At 45.2% G+C, this 18,326-nt stretch overlaps 1 protein-coding gene across 4 annotated transcripts in view; it reads left to right on the top strand.

Moving 5' to 3' along the window:
• Positions 1–18,326, top strand: part of SPATS2L (spermatogenesis associated serine rich 2 like) — a 155,160-nt gene that overhangs the window by 35,686 nt on the left and 101,148 nt on the right. For 3 of the 4 annotated variants that reach the window (XM_033947028.1, XM_033947029.1, XM_033947030.1), the window contains exons 3-4: positions 4,661–4,769; positions 9,502–9,551. In XM_033947028.1, coding sequence (XP_033802919.1) covers positions 4,661–4,769; positions 9,502–9,551 — 159 coding nt within the window. The remainder of the gene's footprint in view (positions 1–4,660; positions 4,770–9,501; positions 9,552–18,326) is intronic. The other variant, XM_033947032.1, reaches the window with a different exon arrangement.

The raw sequence follows: 18,326 nt of genomic DNA on the forward strand, positions 1-18,326 counted from the left end.
TTCTTAAAAAATCGCTGAGCCTTTCTTCAAGAGCGACGTTGGCTTTTGGCAACAAAAATCAGAACTGGTCCAGGGGTGCCGGTACAGTGACAGTACTGTTAAAAGTGCATCTTGTAGCGTGTGTTTTGATTGTGGCTGATGAAAAAAAAAATATATATATATGAAGAATCATAAATTGTCGTCTATTTTATTTTTGATGAGAGTAGTAAAAGCACGCTTCTTGAGCAAAAGTATTATAGCCCCCCTTTGGCAGTGGGAGAGATGCCCAGTCTCTCCCGCCACCAACCAACACCCCCTCCCAACTCCCCCTCGGCAGTGGGAGATTTGCCCATTCTCAACACAACCACCCCTTCCCCGCTCTGCCTTCGATGACCCCCGCTCTCGCTCCCTTAGCTTGTGGCCAGCAGGCCCGCCTCTTCAAAATAGTGGGCCTTCCCCTACCTGGTGCATCCTGGGATGCACGGGAGAGGTACCTGAAGCTCTGATTGGCCCTGGTTGTGTAAGGCCCCTTTTATGAATAGGACCTTATGCATCTGGGCCAATCAGAGCCTTAGGCCCCTCCATGGATGTTATTAGGCTACAGATCCAGTGAATTTATGTTGATTGGGATCCTCTGGGAGAGCCAGTAATAGCTACTGTTGACAATACAGAATAAAATGAGTTTTTAAAATATATCCTTGAAGTGTTTTAGAATCTATTTATTTAATTAAACATTTCTTAATCGCTACATCCTATAGTTCTGCATGATTTACACAATTACATTCACAGTTAAAATATGAACATTAAAAATTTAACATACAATACAAAAGATACATAAACATCAAATCTGCTTCCTCCTCCTTACCAAATTTTAGAGCAAAACACAGAGCATTCTGAAAAATATTGCACAAACAATTCAGTTTTTAGAAATTTTCTAAAGCTCAATAAAGTAGACTCTTTCTTTACTTCAAGTGATAAAGTATTCCATAGCAATACGCCTTGAACTGCTATCATGGAATGACGACAAATCCCTAATCTCACCTGTTTCAACTTCCAAGCAATTTTGTTCCTTAGTGTGCAACTTCCTAATTGGTTGATACATATTGAAAAGATGGCTAACTGCTATTGGTAGTTGCATATTGTGACCAGGTGCGGCCCAGCTGGGCTCAGCAAGCAGCCTAACCCAGTGCACACAAACCTTGGCCAAGCAGTTTGCAAAGTTGTTTCAGTAGTTTTGTAAGGCTCAAAACAAAAGAGTTCAAAACTTTGGGTGCAATTTTCTTAGATACTGTTTGTTTCACCAGCATAAACAAGTGTCACATAAATTGTCAGGTTTGTATCACCTTGTGCTTGAGTCCAGCATTCACAAACCAAAACAAAACAATTGCTGTCCAAAAATATGCCAGAATATAATTCCAACAAACTAAAAGCTTTTCTTCTGCCAGGCAAAACTCCCTTGGGGTTAGGCTTACTGCCCCAAGGGTGGGATCCTCTCCAAATAATTTTCCCTCTATGGATCAGCTTGGAAAGATTCCCTCCCCAGAACCCCTCTGGCTTGTATTTAAACTTCAACATTTTTAATAAACTTGGGTAGACTTTACTTTTCCCTCCAGCTCCCATATTAGCCATGGCTCTCAGCTTTTGTCCATACTTTCAGAGCTGGGCAAATCAGAACATACTATTTCCATATCATAAGTAATTCATTATCTGCCATTTCACTATCCTGCACAAACCCAGAATCAACCTAATCATTAGCCTCTTCATCACAAACCTCTTCCTGAGTTTGATGCCATGAGGTGGACTGTTGCTTTCTGGTTCTCTGTGGATGTAGTCTGCTGCTTTATTTTTGCTGTGTGGCTCTGTCTTGCTGAGTCTGGAACAGGTGTGCATTTTTTTTTATTTTTTTATTAGGATTTTATATACCGCCTATCAAGGTTATCTAAGCGGTTTTACAATCAGGTACTCAAGCATTCTGAGGCTGGCCCTGGAACTGGATCTGACTCTCCTCCATTGGGAAAGCTACTCCCTTTTCTTTCATTGCAGGGAGCTGATTAGTCCTCCCTGCAAATGTGTTAGGGTAGCCTGCTCTCAGAGAACTTCTCACCTGGCCTAAATCAATTTGAGCCTGTTTGAGTATGGCCAAGTATTCCATTCCTGCTCTTTCCTTTCTCTGATCCTATGGCTGCTGGGAGATGTAGTCTTTTCATCTGTTTCCCTACAACTGGCTTAGGTAAAGCTAAACCAGATCTGCCTGCTGTAGGCAGAGATTTATGAAGTTTCCTTGCTGGAAGTCTTGGCTTGTGAGCATTCCTAGGAGCTGCTTTGGGACTCTCCTTAGCAGGCTTAGAAATACTTTCAAGGGTTTTTACCTCATTTCCCTCTTCCAACAAGGCTTTCTCGCTAGGAACAGAGTCCACCCTGTGACAGTATGGATCAATTTGTAGATCAAACAAAGCACTTTAAGTTCAATTCAGGTTGAAATGAGCAACATTGCAACTGAAACAAAACTGGTGTTACATGTTCAAACTTGGTAGCACCAACAATTAATCATGCCGCAGTGTTTTGTACTAATTGCAATGTCCGAACAACATATTTTGGCAAACCCAAATAGAGGGCAAATGCAATAATCAAGAATCGATGTCAATATTGCACTTATTATTGTCTGAAATTCCTCTACTAGTAAAAGATCTCTCAATTTCTGAAGAAGATATAATTTGAAGAAAGCTTGAGATATTACTGACTTTACCTGAAGCTTAAATGACGCATTAGAGGAAAGATCCTGCCAGGGCTGGCCATGAGCAGCCTGTTTTGAGACTTCTTCCTGCTGCCCAACTGCATTCGGGTATGGAAGGGAGATAAGGAGGGAGCGAGGAAGTTCGCAGCTCAGGATAGCTGCTTGCTTCTGCCACTTTGGAGCTTAGGGAGGGAGGAGGGTTTTGCGGCCGAGGACCGCTGCCATGCTCGTGCTTCGGGGTAGGAGGGAGGGGGCTTCATAGTTTTGGAGCTTGAGGGCAGGAGGGAGGATTTGCAGCTCAGGATGGTGCTTCGGGGGACAATTTTTTTTCCCACTGGCGACTTTTTTGCTGGTTATGTGAGAGTCCCAGTTAACTGAGACTATACTGTATGTATAAGCTTGAAAATCAGAGCTTTCTAATATTCACACTGTGGCCATTTTATTGGATTCTTATATACTGCTCTCTTATAAAAGCATCAAGATGGTTATAATAAAATAGAAGGAAAAGAACTACATCAATAATAGGAAAGATACACAGATTAAAAAAATAAAAATCAGACACCAGCGCTCAAGCCGGTAAATCTAACCATCTGAGTCACATGCCTAAGCAAAAAGATAAGCTTTAAGGAGGGTGGGGAAAAAGGTTGAAGACCACTGCTGCAGTATCTACAAATATCAAGGGGGCATGTTGTGGGGGTGTATTGGGTGGGGCCAGGGAACAGTGGCGTACCAAGGGTGAGCGGCGCCCCTCCACTGCCCTCTTCCCCACCCCCCTGCCACATGCACACCTCTCCCCATACCTTTTTAACTTCAGCGTGAGCAACCACCAATGTACCATCCACATCGGCTTTGGCACTCTCTCTAATGTCTCTTACTAGGCACGGGTCCCGGATGTGACATCAGAGAGAGCGCTGAAGCCGCTGAAGTAAGTTGATGGCTGCTCACACTGAATTAAAAAGGTATAGGGGAAGGGAAGGAGCATGCACGCAGCAGGAAAAGGAGTGTGAAGGAGGGGGTGGAGAGGAGGAGGGGTGCTGGGGCGGACTGCCCCCCTCCCTTACTATGCCACTGCTAGGGAAGGCTCAAAATCAGGACATCCAACAGCGATTACCAAACAGGAAGAAACCTCCATTCCTAAAAAAGGATGTTCTAAGTTAGAACTGTTTCAGTCATATCCAAGGTACAAAAAAAGGTGTTCTAATTGAGCAGTTGGTCACTGGAGAGGTTAAGGCACGACATACCCTTAATTCCCCAGTGGTTGCTGTCTCCCTTCTTCAACTCTGAAAGGAACATTGCAAAGGGTACTAGGTTATGGGCATTTTTAGCAAAGCAGGAAACAAGTCTGAGGAGTTGGCTAGTGGTTAGTATAGTGAACTGTAAACCAAAGGACACAGGTTCAAATCCCACCTTAATTTTTTTATTACTATTATTATTATGAGCCATCCAGAAACAGAAAAATACCTAGGGCCTGTTTTACAAAGCCATGTTAGAGGCTGCCGTGCGGCAACAGCCCCGAAGCCCTTTAAATCTCTATGGGCTTCGGGGCCGTTACCAAGCTGCAGCCGCTAGCGCAGCTTTGTAAAACAGGCCCCTAGTGTACATAAATATATAAGTCATGTAGAAGCCTGAATGTAGTTCAAGTGGTATACATTCTGTTTCTGGTTGGCTCACAATTACAAAATACAAGCATTAAAATGGGATTTGAACCTGGGTCCCTTGGTTTAAAGACCACAACATTAACCACTAAGCTGCCCCTGTCCTCTGGGGAAGTCTTTGTGGCTATTCCTCTAGATATAGCCTGCCGCTGAATAGTTGAGTCAAATGTAACCACTGTGAAAATAGACGTTGACCACCACAGGCTCAAAAGTGACTGACTTGAGTTTTTCATACAAATGTGTATTTCTAAACCCAGACTTAAAATAAAAAAAACCTACTCATTTCTTTCAGATTACCGCTGTCCGATCATTTGTGTCTGACAGAAGCAATAATGAAATCATATTGGTACTCCAGCAGTTTGATAACAACGCGGATAAGGCTATTCAAGCATTTCTGGATGGTAAGTATCTTAAACTTGAGATTGTGTCCCTGTGTACTAAATTTTTCTATTTGCTGCACTGCATTATATCTTTTTTTTGGGTAACCTCGTACAAAGTATTGAAAGAACCTCTTATGGATACATTGTAATTGTAATTGTAGAAAGGATTGCAGTGGATAGCTGGAGAAAGTCATTTTTAAAATAAGGAGTGAGATACAAGTCTGAAAGTAAACACTGGTAGCAATTCTATGTATCCTATATAATAAAACCTACTTAGGGTTTCGTGATCCCTACTGCCGTGATGTCTGGTCAGTGGCTGAATTCTATTTTAGAACACGGCGGCAGGGAACACTCCGGCGACTCCCCTGCTCCCGCCTTCACTCACCAACCGCTGCTGCTTGAGGAAGCGTAGGCAAGCTCTTTCCCTGCCGGGTTGAGCCGGGACCCCTGAGAGACACGCGCAGAGAGCCTGGGGCCAGTGTGGGGCTAGCGATCGCCCCTGCAACTCCCATGCTCTTACCTAACCTGCCCCAAGCTGAGCATGTCCGAAGCGCGCAGCCGCGGTGCCAGCATGAGCATCCTACGGAGAAGATAGACCTCCGGTTCCGAGCAGGACTTCCAGTCCCAGGTATGGCCCCCATCCGCTCCGTGGCTGTTCCTCACTCACCAACCGCTGGCAACGCCACTTCTCTTCAAAGGAAACCTGGTGAGGATCGCGGCCGGCTGTAGCAAACTTTGCAGGTCGCTCAGCACTTCAGTAGCACGTTTCCTTTGACGTACACGATCGCGTCAGAGGGAACGTGCTATCGAGGTGCAGAGTAGCCAGCGAGGTTCGCTACAGCCGGCCGTGATCCTCACCAAGCCGCTTTAAAGAAGAGGAGGGCAAACGGCCATGCTGGACAGGGGGAGCAGGTAAGGAGTGCTGCTGGACCAGGGGAGTAGGGAAGAAGGACAGGGGGAGCAGGTAAGGAGTGCTGCTGGACAGGGGGAGCAGGTAAGGAGTGCTGCTGGACAGGGGGAGCAGGGAAGAGGTGCTGCAGGACAGGGGGAGCAGGGAAGAGGTGCTGCTGGACAGGGGGAGCAGGGAAGAGGTGCTTCTGGACAGGGGGAGCAGTGAAGGAATGCTGCTGGACAGGGGGAGCAGGCAAAGGGTGGTGGTGGACAGCGGAGGAAAGACACAGAAAGAAAGACAGACAGACAGACAGAAAGTGGCCAAGGAGAGAGAGAGAAAGAAAGAAAGACAGACACACACATCTATTCTAGCACCCATTAATGTAACGGGCTTAAAGACTAGTATTTTTCTATTTAAAGTCTTTTTTTTTTTTTTATTAGTAACCAAACTCAATGCAATCCTTTATAATAAAACCCTAAGAGCGCATGTGAACTTAGGACGGCGTGATCCCTGCCACATTGGTCTCTGGGTCCATGCCGAATTCCATTTTTGAACATGGAGGCAGGGAACACGCCGGCGACTCCCCCCTCCCGCCCTCACTCACCAACCGCTGCCGCCGCCGCTGCTCCTCTTCAAAGCAGCCTGCTGAGGTTCGCGGCCAGCTGTAGCGAACCTCAAAGGCTGCTCTGCACCTCGGTAGCACGTTCCTCTGACACACGGGATCGCGTCAAAGGGAACGTGCTACTGATGTGCAGAGCGGCCTGTGAGGTTCGCTACAGCCGACCGCGAACCTCAGCAGGCTGCTTTGAAGAGAAGGGCAGACGCGAACGACCAGGAAGCCGGATGCTAGACAGGGGGAGTAGGTAAGGGGTGCTGCTGGACAGGGGGAGCTGGGAAGAGGTGCTGCTGGACAGGGGGGAGGTAACAGGAAGGGAGGTCTACTGCTGGACAGGGGGAGCAAGGAAGAAGTGCTGCTAGACTTGGGGGAGGTAAAAGGAAGGGAGAAGGCCTACCGCTGGATAGGGGAGAAGGGAATAGGTGCTGATGGACGGGGGGGAGGTAAAACGAAGGAAGAAGGGCTGCTGCTGGACAGGGAGAGCAGACAAGGGGTGCTGCTGGACACGGGGGAGGTAAAAGGAAGGGAGAAGAGCTACTGCTGGACAGGGGGAGCAGGCAAGGGGTGGTGGTGGACAGCCGAGGAAAGAGAGAGACAGAAATACAGACAGACAGAAAGCGACCAAGGAGAGAGAGAGAGAGAACATAAGAACTGCTATCTTCGGATCAGACCTTCGCTCCATCAAGTCTGGCGATCCGCACACGTGGAAGCCCGGCCAGGTGTACACCTGGCGTAATTTTAGTCACCCATATCCCTCTATGTCTCTCGTAAGGAGATGTGCATCTAGTTTGCTTTTAAATCCTGGAACGGTGGATTCCGCAATAACCTCCTCTGGGAGAGCATTCCAGGTGTCCACCACTTGTTGCGTGAAGCAGAACTTCCTGATATTTGTCCTGGACTTGTCCCCCCTTAGCTTCAGTCCATGTCCTCTTGACCGTGTCACGTTGGACATTGTAAATAATTTTTTTTCCTGCTCTATTTTGTCGATTCCTTTCAGTATTTTGAAAGTCTCGATCATATCACCTCACAGTCTCCTTTTCTCAAGGGAGAACAATCCCAATCTCTTAAGTCGTTTCTCATATTCCAAGTTCTCCATACCTTTTATTAGCTTCGTTGCTCGTCTCTGCACCCTCTCCAGCAGTTTTATATCCTTCTTTAGGTTGGGAGACCAAAGTTGGACACAGTATTCCAAGTGTGGTCTGACCATTGCTCTATAAAGCGACATTATAACTTTCTCCAATCTACTTGTGATTCCTTTCTTTATCATGCCTAAAGAAAGACAGACACACACATCTATTCTAGCACCCATTAATGTAACAGGCTTAAAGACTAGTATAATATAATTCAGTAAGATTACAGACAAAGAAACAACCCCCTCCTACTCATCCACTAACTGCCCCCTCCCCAGTCTTTTCATCAATTAGAATACCAGTCACCTATGCATATTTTTAAACATTTCATAAGTGGGTGCTCGCGGGAGAAAGGTTTAAGGAATACAGATGTAGGAGGAAATTCTGTAAGGTAGGCTCTAACATTTGTATCAATTGCACTCATAAACGATTAGAATACTGAAATATACACCTATTTGTATACATACGTGAGTATATCTCGGATATGTATGTAAATATAGAAACAATAGAAATAAATATAGAAATAATAAATAAATATAGAAACATCATATAAAACACTAAGGGCCTCTTCTATCAAATTGCGCTAGCAGTTTGTAGCACGGTGAGCTGCGCTGAATGGCCCGCACTGCTCCCGACGCTCACAGAGTTCCTATGAGTGTCGGGAGTAGCGCGGGCCATTCAGTGCGGCTCTCTGCACTAAAAATTGCTAACACAATTTGATAGAAGAGGCCCTAAGGTTCAGTCTGTTGAGCAGTGCTGGACCCTTTAGTTGCTCTTAAAGAAGTAAAAGAGTTTTGACCTTTTCCTTCCTCTGTCTGGGGATACTGAGTGGCACTTCAGTAAGAAAACAAGTTGATTTTAAAGTTGCATATATGGTTACCATATATTGCAAGCTGATTCTTCTGAATATTTATTTATCCAGTTGTTTTCACAATTACTTTTCTTAAAAAAAAGGTATACAGTTTGTGAGCCTGCCAGGACAGATAGGGAAAATACTTAACAGTACCCAGTAGCATAGTGAGGATGAGAGGCACCAGGGGAGGTGGTGCCCTGACCCTCCTTCCCCCACACATCTAACATTTCTGGCATGAGCTGCAATCCCAACTTGCTGCTGACGCCAAATCAAAATCAGGACATCCAACAGTAATTACTGAACGGGAGGAAAAGTCCAGGCCTAAAGAGAAAGATGTGCTAAGTTATACCTGTTTCATTCACTCCGAGGGTACAAAACGTTGCTTTGATTGAGAAGCGGACCACTGAAGGGATTAAGGCATGACACCTCCAGTGACCATTGGCCCCTTCCTTCTTCCTTGAAAGTGGGACTGAAAGGGGATACAAGGCTCTGTGATAGCTTTAGGTATTATTGGCATTCTTAACAAGGTAGAAGGCAAGTCTAAGGCATAGCCTAGTGGTTGGTGCAGTAGACTATAAGAAAGGAGACCCAGGCTCAAATCCCACTTTAACTCTTTTTTATATTGTATGCCCTCTAGAAACAGAAAATACCTACTGTATCTAAATATGAGTATATAAGCCATCTGCAAGCGTGAAGGCTATTGAAGAGGTATACATTCAATTACAGTAGGTATTTTTCTGTACCCGGTGGACTCACAATTACAAAATAAGAGTTAAAGTAGGATTTGAACCTGGGTCCATTAGGTTAAGGCCCCTCTGCTCTGCAAAGATATCTGTGTGGCCATTTTCTAAGAATGCTGCCAGACAGATGACCTTGTCCCAGTTTTTTTGCCATTCATATTTTGGATATTTCATTTTGTAAAATGGCTCTTAATGCTGGATATCCTCAGCACACATATGCCCATCTCATGCATTTTCAAATAGGAAATCCTGACGTATATCCTGTTGGAAAATACAGGTGAGATGGGCATCTGCTTTGGATGTTATGAGCTGGACATCTCTATTCTGATATGGATGTCCTTATAAAATGCCCCTCTTAGTGTCCTATTTCTATATCTGAAGCTTCAGAGTTATAGGTACTGTCAATCATAGGGCAATGCCTAGAATAATGCCAGTCCAAACTATGTGTACTCTCAGTGGTTGCGTATCTTTTGCTTATTGTACCTGATAACACATATTGAAAAAATGTGTATAATTTTTTAGGTAGTGCAGTGCAGGTTCTGAAAGAATGGAATACCACAGGGAAGAAGAAGGTAAGATTTAATATCTACACTTAAAATGTTACCATCATTTCACTGAAAAGGCGAAAAGAAGCAGAAAAAAGACAAATCTCTTAGGGTCAAGAAACAACAGCCATAACAGTGGAGATGTCCAAGGACCAGTATGGAGACAGAGAAGTCTCTTAAAAATCTTTAATTAATAATAATTAGCATAAACACACTTGAAGTATACAACCATTGGCTATAGTGCTTTTGTAAATTATATAGAACCTTGTGTATTTGATGCATGCGCTTATGTATTGTGGACTCCTGATGCAAGCACTATAGCCGAAACATGGCCCGAATCGAGTCTTCATACCAGTTGTATACTTCTCCTAGTGTGTTTATGCTAATTATTGTTAATTAAAGATTTCTAAGAGACTTAGGGCTCCTTTTACTAAGCTGCAATAGCATTTTTAGCGCGCGCAGGATTTTAGCGTGCACTAAACCCACGTAACGCGGCTAGAACTAACACCAGCTCAATGCTGGCGTTAAGGTGTAGCGTGCGCGGCAATTCAGCGTGCGCTAAAACCGCTATCACAGCTTAGTAAAAAGCCCTTAGTCATCTCCACTGTTCTGGCTGTTACCATCATTTCATAACACTGATGCTTTTGACCCACAGCAAACTAGTACTTGTTTTGTGCAGGTAATGCTGTAAGCTATTTTCTCAGGATATGTTTTCAAGGATGCAATGATCTTTTTATTTTTTTTCTTAAATCTGAAAAATAAAGTTTCAGGTTGAAGAGTTTGCTATGAGCTCCAGTCATTAATAACCCACTGCAATAATGAACAGTGCCAAAACATGAAATGCCAATTTACAGAAAAACAATAAGATAAGCCATGCTAAGTCAAAACAAGGTCTATCAAGATCAGTGTCTTGTCTCTGACAGTGGCTAGTCCAGGTCACAAATACCAGGCAGATCCCAGATAGTAGATCAATATTTTATAGCTTATTTCCTGAAATAAGTAATAGCTTTCCTAAGTTTACCTGGCTAATAGGCCAACAGGAGCTTGTCCCAAGCCTGCTGATTATTTGTTTTGTGATGTGTTTCCTGTCTCACGTTTAACCATTCCACCCCACTCATTATTTTGTAAATGGCTGCATCGTCCCTTCTCAGTCTTCTCTTTTTCAAACTGAAGAGTCCTAACCTGTTTAGCCTTTCTTTTATAAAGTGAGGGAGGAGGGCAGGGTTTCCATTCCCTTTATCATTTTTGTCACCCTTCTCTGAAATTGTTCTAGTTCTACTGTACAATATCTGTTTTGAAATGGGATAAGCAGAACTTCACACAATATTCAAGAATGGTCACACCACAGAACTATACTGAGGTGTATTGATATTCTTAGTTTGGTTCATCATTCTCTTTAATTATTATTTTATTCCTATTGAGTTTTACAAAATGCAATGTCATTACAAGCTGTCAGGGAAACCATCTGCACAGCATTAAAGAAAAAGAGGGCAATAGGAAACTATATATATATAAGGAGAAAAACTAGATAATCTATTAGAAAAATACAGTATATAAGAAATTTAGGCAGACAGTTACCAAAGAAATACAGTTTTAGTTATATTGATATTAATTAATCTACCACACCCCATCTTCCCCAACTAGAATTATGGTATATTTGAAACAGATCATTGCTTGATTTCAAAAAATGTCTTCAAGTGGTTTGGGTCCAAAAAGGAAAATGTACTGTCTTGCAATTAGATAATAACCAGAAATTCAATAAAGAAAGTCACACTCGAATCAAGTATATATCATGTATTCAGGAAAGCTCTACATTTTAATTGGGTGGATTTTGAAAAATCTGGATACATTCTATTTCTCATTATAAAACAGGGAATCTTTATGACAAAACAAATATCTCAAGGCCCTGGCGCTCTAAGGGCTCCTTTTACGAAGGTGCGCTAAGGCCCTGATTCTCCAAAAGTGCGTCCCGATTTTAGGCAGCTGTAGGCATCCTACAGCTGTCTAATCAGCCAATCGGGATGCACGTTTAAAAAAAAAAATGCTCCCCAGGCAGGCCTGAAGGCGCCTCCGGGAGCCTAGGGAGACCCGCAAGACGCCTAAGCTCGCCTAATGGCCTTAGGCGAACCTAGGTGGCCCTACACGTCTCCCTAGTAGAGGAAGAAACCTTAAAATGTAGGCCAGCAAAATGCTGGTCTACATTGTAAGTAGACGCAGCCGCTATACTTATCGCGGCAAGGGATCTCTCTGCCGCTATAAGTATAGCGGGCCACGGCCTTTCCGATCGGATGCCCCCCCCCTCCGACACTACCGACCGCCCCCCCCCCCGACACTTCCAACGGCCCCCCCCCCCCCGACATTACCGATCTCCCTCTCACCCCGACACGACTGATCGCTGGCAGGAGGGTGCCCAAACCCTCCTGCCAGAAGATGACCCCCCCCCGACAATATGGATCGCTAACAACCCTCAAACCACCAAACTAACCTGTTCTTCAGGCCAGACGGTTCTTGCCCATCCAGCAGGTAGGCCCGCCTCATCGAAATGAGACGGGCCCGCCCCTTCCCGGCCCATCCCGCCGAAGCCTAAGGCCTGATTGGCCCAGGCTCTAGAAGCCTGGACCAATCAGGCCTTAGGCATAGCGGGCCTTAGATTAAGTGGGGATGGGCGGACCCGCTATGCCTAAGGCCTGATTGATCCAGGCTTCTAGAGCCTGGGCCAATCAGGCCTTAGGCTTCGGCGGGATGGGCCGGGAAGGAGCGAGCCCGCCTCATTTCGACGAGGCGGGCCTACCGGCTGGACGGGCAAGAACCGTCTGGCCTGAAGAACAGGTTAGTTTGGAGGTTTGAGGGTTGTTAGCGATTCATATTGTCGGGGGGGGGGCATCTTCTGGCAGGAGGGTTTGGGCACCCTCCTGCCAGCGATCGGTAGTGTCGGGGTGGGAGGGAGATCGGTAATGTCGGGGGGGGGCGGTTGGTAGTGGCGGGGGGCGTTCGGTAGTGTCGGAGGGGGGGCATCCAATCGGACAGGCCGCGGCCCGCTATACTTATCGCGGCAGAGAGATCTCTTGCCGCGATAAGTGTAGCGGGCCGTGTCTAATCTAACCCGATTCTCTAACCAGCGTCTATAACATAGACGCCGGTTACAGAATCGGGGTTTTAGTGTAGGCCGATTCTGAATTGGACGCCTCTCCCGGGCGTTCTTTACAGAATCAGGGCCTAGGTGTCTTGCGGGCCTCGCCTTCAATATAGGCGGCCTGCCTGGGGAGCATTTTTTTTTTTAAACGTGCATCCCGATTGGCTAATTAGACAGCTGTAGGACGCCTACAGCTGCCTAAAATCAGGACGCACTTTTGGAGAATCAGGGCCTAAGTGTTTTAGCGAATGCACCGGATTAGCATGCGCTAGCCGAAAATCTACCGCCTGCTCAAAAGGAGGCGGTAGTGGCTAGCGCGCATGGCAATTTAGCGCGTGCTATTCCGCGCATTAAGGCCCTAACGTGCCTTCGTAAAAGGAGCCCTAAAGTAGATAATACCAAGATTCTAAAACTGCAGTCAGTTCTAAACTGTCTACAGTCAAATTTCTTTCCTGATTCTCACAACTAGCAGACATTTTCCTAAAAGCAGGAATATAATAGAGGCTGAAGGTAGGTGGAAAAATCCTCATCCAGATACTGCAAAACCTGAAGGAAATACTTCTTAAGTATATGAATAGGCAAAAGCCACATTATTCTTAACAAGTGCATTAGTACCATTGCTCTCATGCTGTCGTATCTTCCCTTTTTAAAGTTTAAAGTCGTGGCTGAGGTTTTGGTACCTTTCCCTTTCCCGACATCAAGTTTGAAGTTGATCATGTTGTGATTACATAGAAACATAGAAACATAGAAATAGACGGCAGATAAGGGCCCACGGCCCATCTAGTCTGCCCACCTTAATGTCCCTCCCCTACCTTTGCCCTGTGAATAGATCCATGTGCCGATCCCATTTGGCCTTAAATTCAGGCACGCTGCTGGCCTCAATCACCTGTAGTGGAAGACTATTCCAGCGATCAACCACTCTTTCAGTGAAAAAGAATTTCCTGGTGTCACCTCGTAGTTTCCCGCCCCTGATTTTCAACGGATGCCCTCTTGTTGTCGTGGGACCCTTGAAAAAGAAGATATCTTCCTCCGCCTCGATGCGGCCCGTAAGATACTTGAACGTCTCGATCATGTCCCCCCTCTCTCTGCGCTCCTCGAGCGAGTATAGCTGTAATTTGTCAAGCCGTTTTTCATATGGTAGATCCTTGAGTCCCGAGACCATCCGGGTGGCCATTCTTTGCACCGACTCCAGTCTCAGCACATCCTTGCGATAATGCGGCCTCCAGAATTGCACACAGTATTCCAGGTGGGGCCTCACCATGGATCTATACAATGGCATAATGACTTCCGCCTTACGACTGACGAAACCCCTTCGTATGCAGCCCATGATTTGTCTTGCCTTGGATGAAGCCTGCTCCACTTGATTGGCAGACTTCATGTCCTCACTGACGATTACCCCCAAGTCAGCGGGACTGTGACTTCTACTTCCTTTGCCGGACATGTAATGCCATTTAGGACCAAGTCCAAGGTGACGTTTCCTCTCGTCGGCTCTCCTACCATCTGTTCCAGGAAGCAATCCCCTAGCTCTTCCAGGAACTTTGCCTCTTTGCCACAGTTGGAGGTTCCCAGGTCCCAGTCTATCCCCGGGAAATTGAAATCCCTCAAGATTATGACATTACCTGTCTTACATTCTTGTTTAATTTCCTCTATCATTTCCGAGTCTGTCTCCTCCCTCTGTCCCGGCGGTCGGTAGTAAAGGCCAATCTTTATGTCAGCATCGTTGTGTCTGTGAATCCTGATCCAGAGGGATTCCAGCTTCTCTTTCTCTTCCACCATAGTCTTTCTCATGGATTCTAATCCTTCCCAAACATATAGGGCAATACCTCTACCTTTCTGCCCCACTCTATCTTTTCTGTACAGTTTGTATCCCTGTAGTACTGTGTCCCATTTGTTTTCGTCATTCCACCATGTTTCTGTTATGCCAATGATTTCAAGTTCATCGTTTTTTGCTATTGCTTCTAACTCTCTTTATAAATTTTTCCCACTGACCAGCTAAATTTGTCGTCTTAAAATTCATAAGGAAAAAGAGGGTTAAGCTCATGTGAGCAAGCCCAGCTACACAAATAACACTCCTAAATCTAGAATTTTCAGCTGAAAATTTAGCCAATTTAGATTGACTGAGAATTTGACTACTCAACTAAAATTAGACCATTATCTTTGCCCCTCTCCTGCTCTTTGAAAATACACTCCCTCTGTTCAAGCTGTTCTAGTGTCTTAAAGAACTCTGCACATGACTCTTCTATGATGTAAGTGTGGTCACAGTGTCTGGGAGATCTTTTGTGATGTTTGCATTCCATGCTATTTTAATAATGTTCATATGAAAAGTCTTAACAGTGGGATAGGGATAAGACCACTTTCCTCTTTTCACTCCCACCCCCAAACGCCTAGCATAATATCACACGGCCTCCTGTTGGTGGAAAATTTAGCCGCAGCCCTGTTTATTGGTATTAACAGTTCAAACAACAAACATAACAATTGTCCTGAGCTACAGTAGAACATCAAAACATTGCTCCCAACCAATGTTCCCTCTAAGCTGAGCGCATGAGCGATCGCTCACTATTTTCATTGGCGTCGCTCATAATTTTTCTCGTGTCGCTCACTAAAATACTGCAGTGGGAAACTGAGGACTGCATAGTAAGATCCCCGATGCACTTCCAACGCAGGTGGGGATCGTGAAAGGAGCCGCTGCCACGTCTTCAGTGGCGTCCGCCCCGGGTGCAGTCCGCCCCGGGTGCAGCCTTAGGGGGGGTGCACAGCCGGCCAGGTCCGGATCTGGCCGGCTATGCACCCCCCCTAAGGCTGCCGTCGGAGAGGAAGTTTGGGGCAGCCAATCGCTGCCTGGCTGGGCAAAACTTCCTCTCCGACGGCAGAATTGACGTCGGGGGAATGCTGGTCGGCCAGAAGGTAGGAAGCAGAGAGAGCTTGGGGCAGCTGCAGCAGTGGCTTTGGGGCCTGTTTCCCCCGATGGTGGCAGCAGTGGCTTTGTGGAGGGTAGGGAGAAAGAAAGAAAGAAATGGGGCAGGCAGGGAGACAGAAGGGAAACAGAAAAAAAGAAAGGGGGCATCAAGAGAGAAAAAAGAAAGAAAGGGCAGGGAGAGAGGAAGAAAAAGTTAGGGGAGGGAATGAGGTCTGGAGGAGAGGAAGCATACAGGCTGAAAGAAGGGAAGAAAGATTGGATGCACAGTCAGAAGATGAAAATGCAACCAGAGACTCATGAAATCACCAGACAAGGTAGGAAAAATGATTTTATTTTAAATTTAGTGATCAAAATGTGTCTGAATTTATATATGCTGTCTATATTTTGCACTATGGCCCCCTTTTATTAAACCGCAATAGTGTTTTTTTTACGCAGGGAGCCTATGAGCGTCGAGAGCAGCTCTGGGCATTTAGCGCAGTTCCCTGCGCTAAAAACTGATATTGTGGTTTAATAAAAAGGAAGAGGGGTATATTTGTCTCTTTTCGTATGGTTGTTACTGAGGTGACAATGCATAGAGTCATCTGCCTTGACCTCTTTGAAAAAAAAACCCAGAATAGGAATGATAATTAACATTTTCTCAGCGTATAGTGTGCTTTGTGTTTTTTAATTTTATTGTTGGTAGATCATTTTGACTTGGTCATTTTAAAGTAGCTCGCAAGCCCAAAAAGTTTGGGCACCCCTGAGCTAGAGCGTTGAAGCTGTGTATTTCTCTTTTATCCCCCCTTTTACAAAACTGTGGAGCGTATTTTAGCGCCAGCCATGGTGGTAGCAGCTCTGATGCTCAGAATTCTATGAGCGTCAGAGCTGTTACCACCGTGGCTAAAATCCAAACTACAGGTTTGTAAAAGGGGGAGGGGTTAGTTTGTGATGACATTTTCCATACTAGGCGAAGGTGTTTTTTGTGTTCTGTGTGTTCGAAAGACATGGTTTTCTGTTAGGATTGACGGTGTAGGATTGATCTGTGCTGATCTGGCTTGTTTAGTTTTACAATGGGTGTATTGATGTACTGCTCACTGCAATATGTAAGATGCTGCCTTTTCCTAGGTACTCATGTGTGACATGTGGCTTGTTACTAAAAATCAGATTTTTCGTGCAGATGTGGGGAGGGTGCCAAAAAATGATGGGCCCCGGGTGTTACATATGCTAGGTACGCCACTGTATGTAAAGATACCAGAAAAACTTTAAGTAAATTGTTATTCTTCTAAGTTTTGAGTATTTAACCCTCCCACAATCTCACAGGCACTCATCCTCCGCGCCTGCTCATAAATTTGTGGAGTATGTAACTTGTCGCTCATGCATATTTTTTTTTTGCACACACCTCATCAATCCTTAGAGGGAACATTGCTCCCGATCCAGCCATGTCAGCAAAGATCTGAAGGGTGGCATGTACCCCACATGCCCCATTCTCCAGTGTCACCCGACCCCCAGGCACGGTGCCCCCACCAGCCCGTAGCTCATCCTCCCGATAAGCCCAACAGCCAGTAGCTTGGGATACCACTCCCGAGTCCTACTCTAACCTACCCATCCAGCCAACCTAAAAAAGGGAGGGCAGTCGGGAAAAGCTGCCTCAGATGACCAGTTAAGCCCTGAGTCCTCCAAGGTCCTGGCTTTTGTAACTTCCCTCCCATCACCCCTAGCGGCTGCCCAATCACCGTACTCTGCTTTGGTTGGAAAAGTCCCGCAAGTCAATTGCGCCCCGACGTGGCCCCCCATCACTCGCATGAGCCCACCACTTGACATGTACGTGGGCCTGCCTTCCCTGAGTTACCTATGCCCGTCGAGACAGGCACTCGGGCTTCTATTTACAAATTTGTGTTTCTTCTGTTCTGCTGTCAATTTGTAAATACAAATAGAAGCAAAATAACAAATAATGGAGGTAATTTTAGAAGGCTTGTATGGCTTCTGCATATGGTAAATACAGTGCATTCTTACTATTTGCGAGGATACGATTCAAAAAAATCTGCATGAATTGTGAAAATGTGAAAGGCAATGTACTGTTCCTTTCTGAAATGCAACGATAAGTTCTTGCCAAGTCCTGGTTCCACAAAAACACAAAAAATGAAGAGTTGTTCCTCATACAGGGTTAGGTTCTATCTTGCATTTTTGTCAGACAATTAAAAAACAAAGTACTGCATACTGAACCAAATACTATGGGCTCCTTTTATTAAGTCACGCTAGCGGGGTTGACGTGCATGACTTTTCATCACGCAGTAATCCCCACGCTGGCCTAAAAACTACCACCTGCTCAAGAGGAGGCAGTAGCAGCTAGTGTGGCTGGCGGTTTAGCAAGCGGTATTACGCGCGTTAAACCGCTAGCGCACCTTTGTAAAAGGAGCCCTATATATTAAATACAAATTATTTATTTGCAGTAATAGTTACCAAAAGAAACGTACCAAAAACAGTGCAGGAGAATAACAAATAGCTGGAAATGTGGCACGAAAAGGAAAGAACTTGTTTTAGTTTAGTTACCAAATTTTATTGCACAAATAAAAGAAAACAATCACAAATACACCATAGTTCAATAATCATTTTCCATATTTTTCCCACCCCACATCCCAAATAAAATAAAACTCTTGAACCCTTCTCTCCCAACTCCTAAAGAACGTGTTTTAAAATATGCATGTCTGGAAGGTAATTTTATTGTTATATGTATACATTTTCCTGAATGCACAAAACTGCAATCTGAATGCAC

The sequence above is a fragment of the Geotrypetes seraphini genome, chromosome 5, assembly GCF_902459505.1.
Source record: "Geotrypetes seraphini chromosome 5, aGeoSer1.1, whole genome shotgun sequence".
Classification (NCBI taxonomy): domain Eukaryota; kingdom Metazoa; phylum Chordata; class Amphibia; order Gymnophiona; family Dermophiidae; genus Geotrypetes; species Geotrypetes seraphini.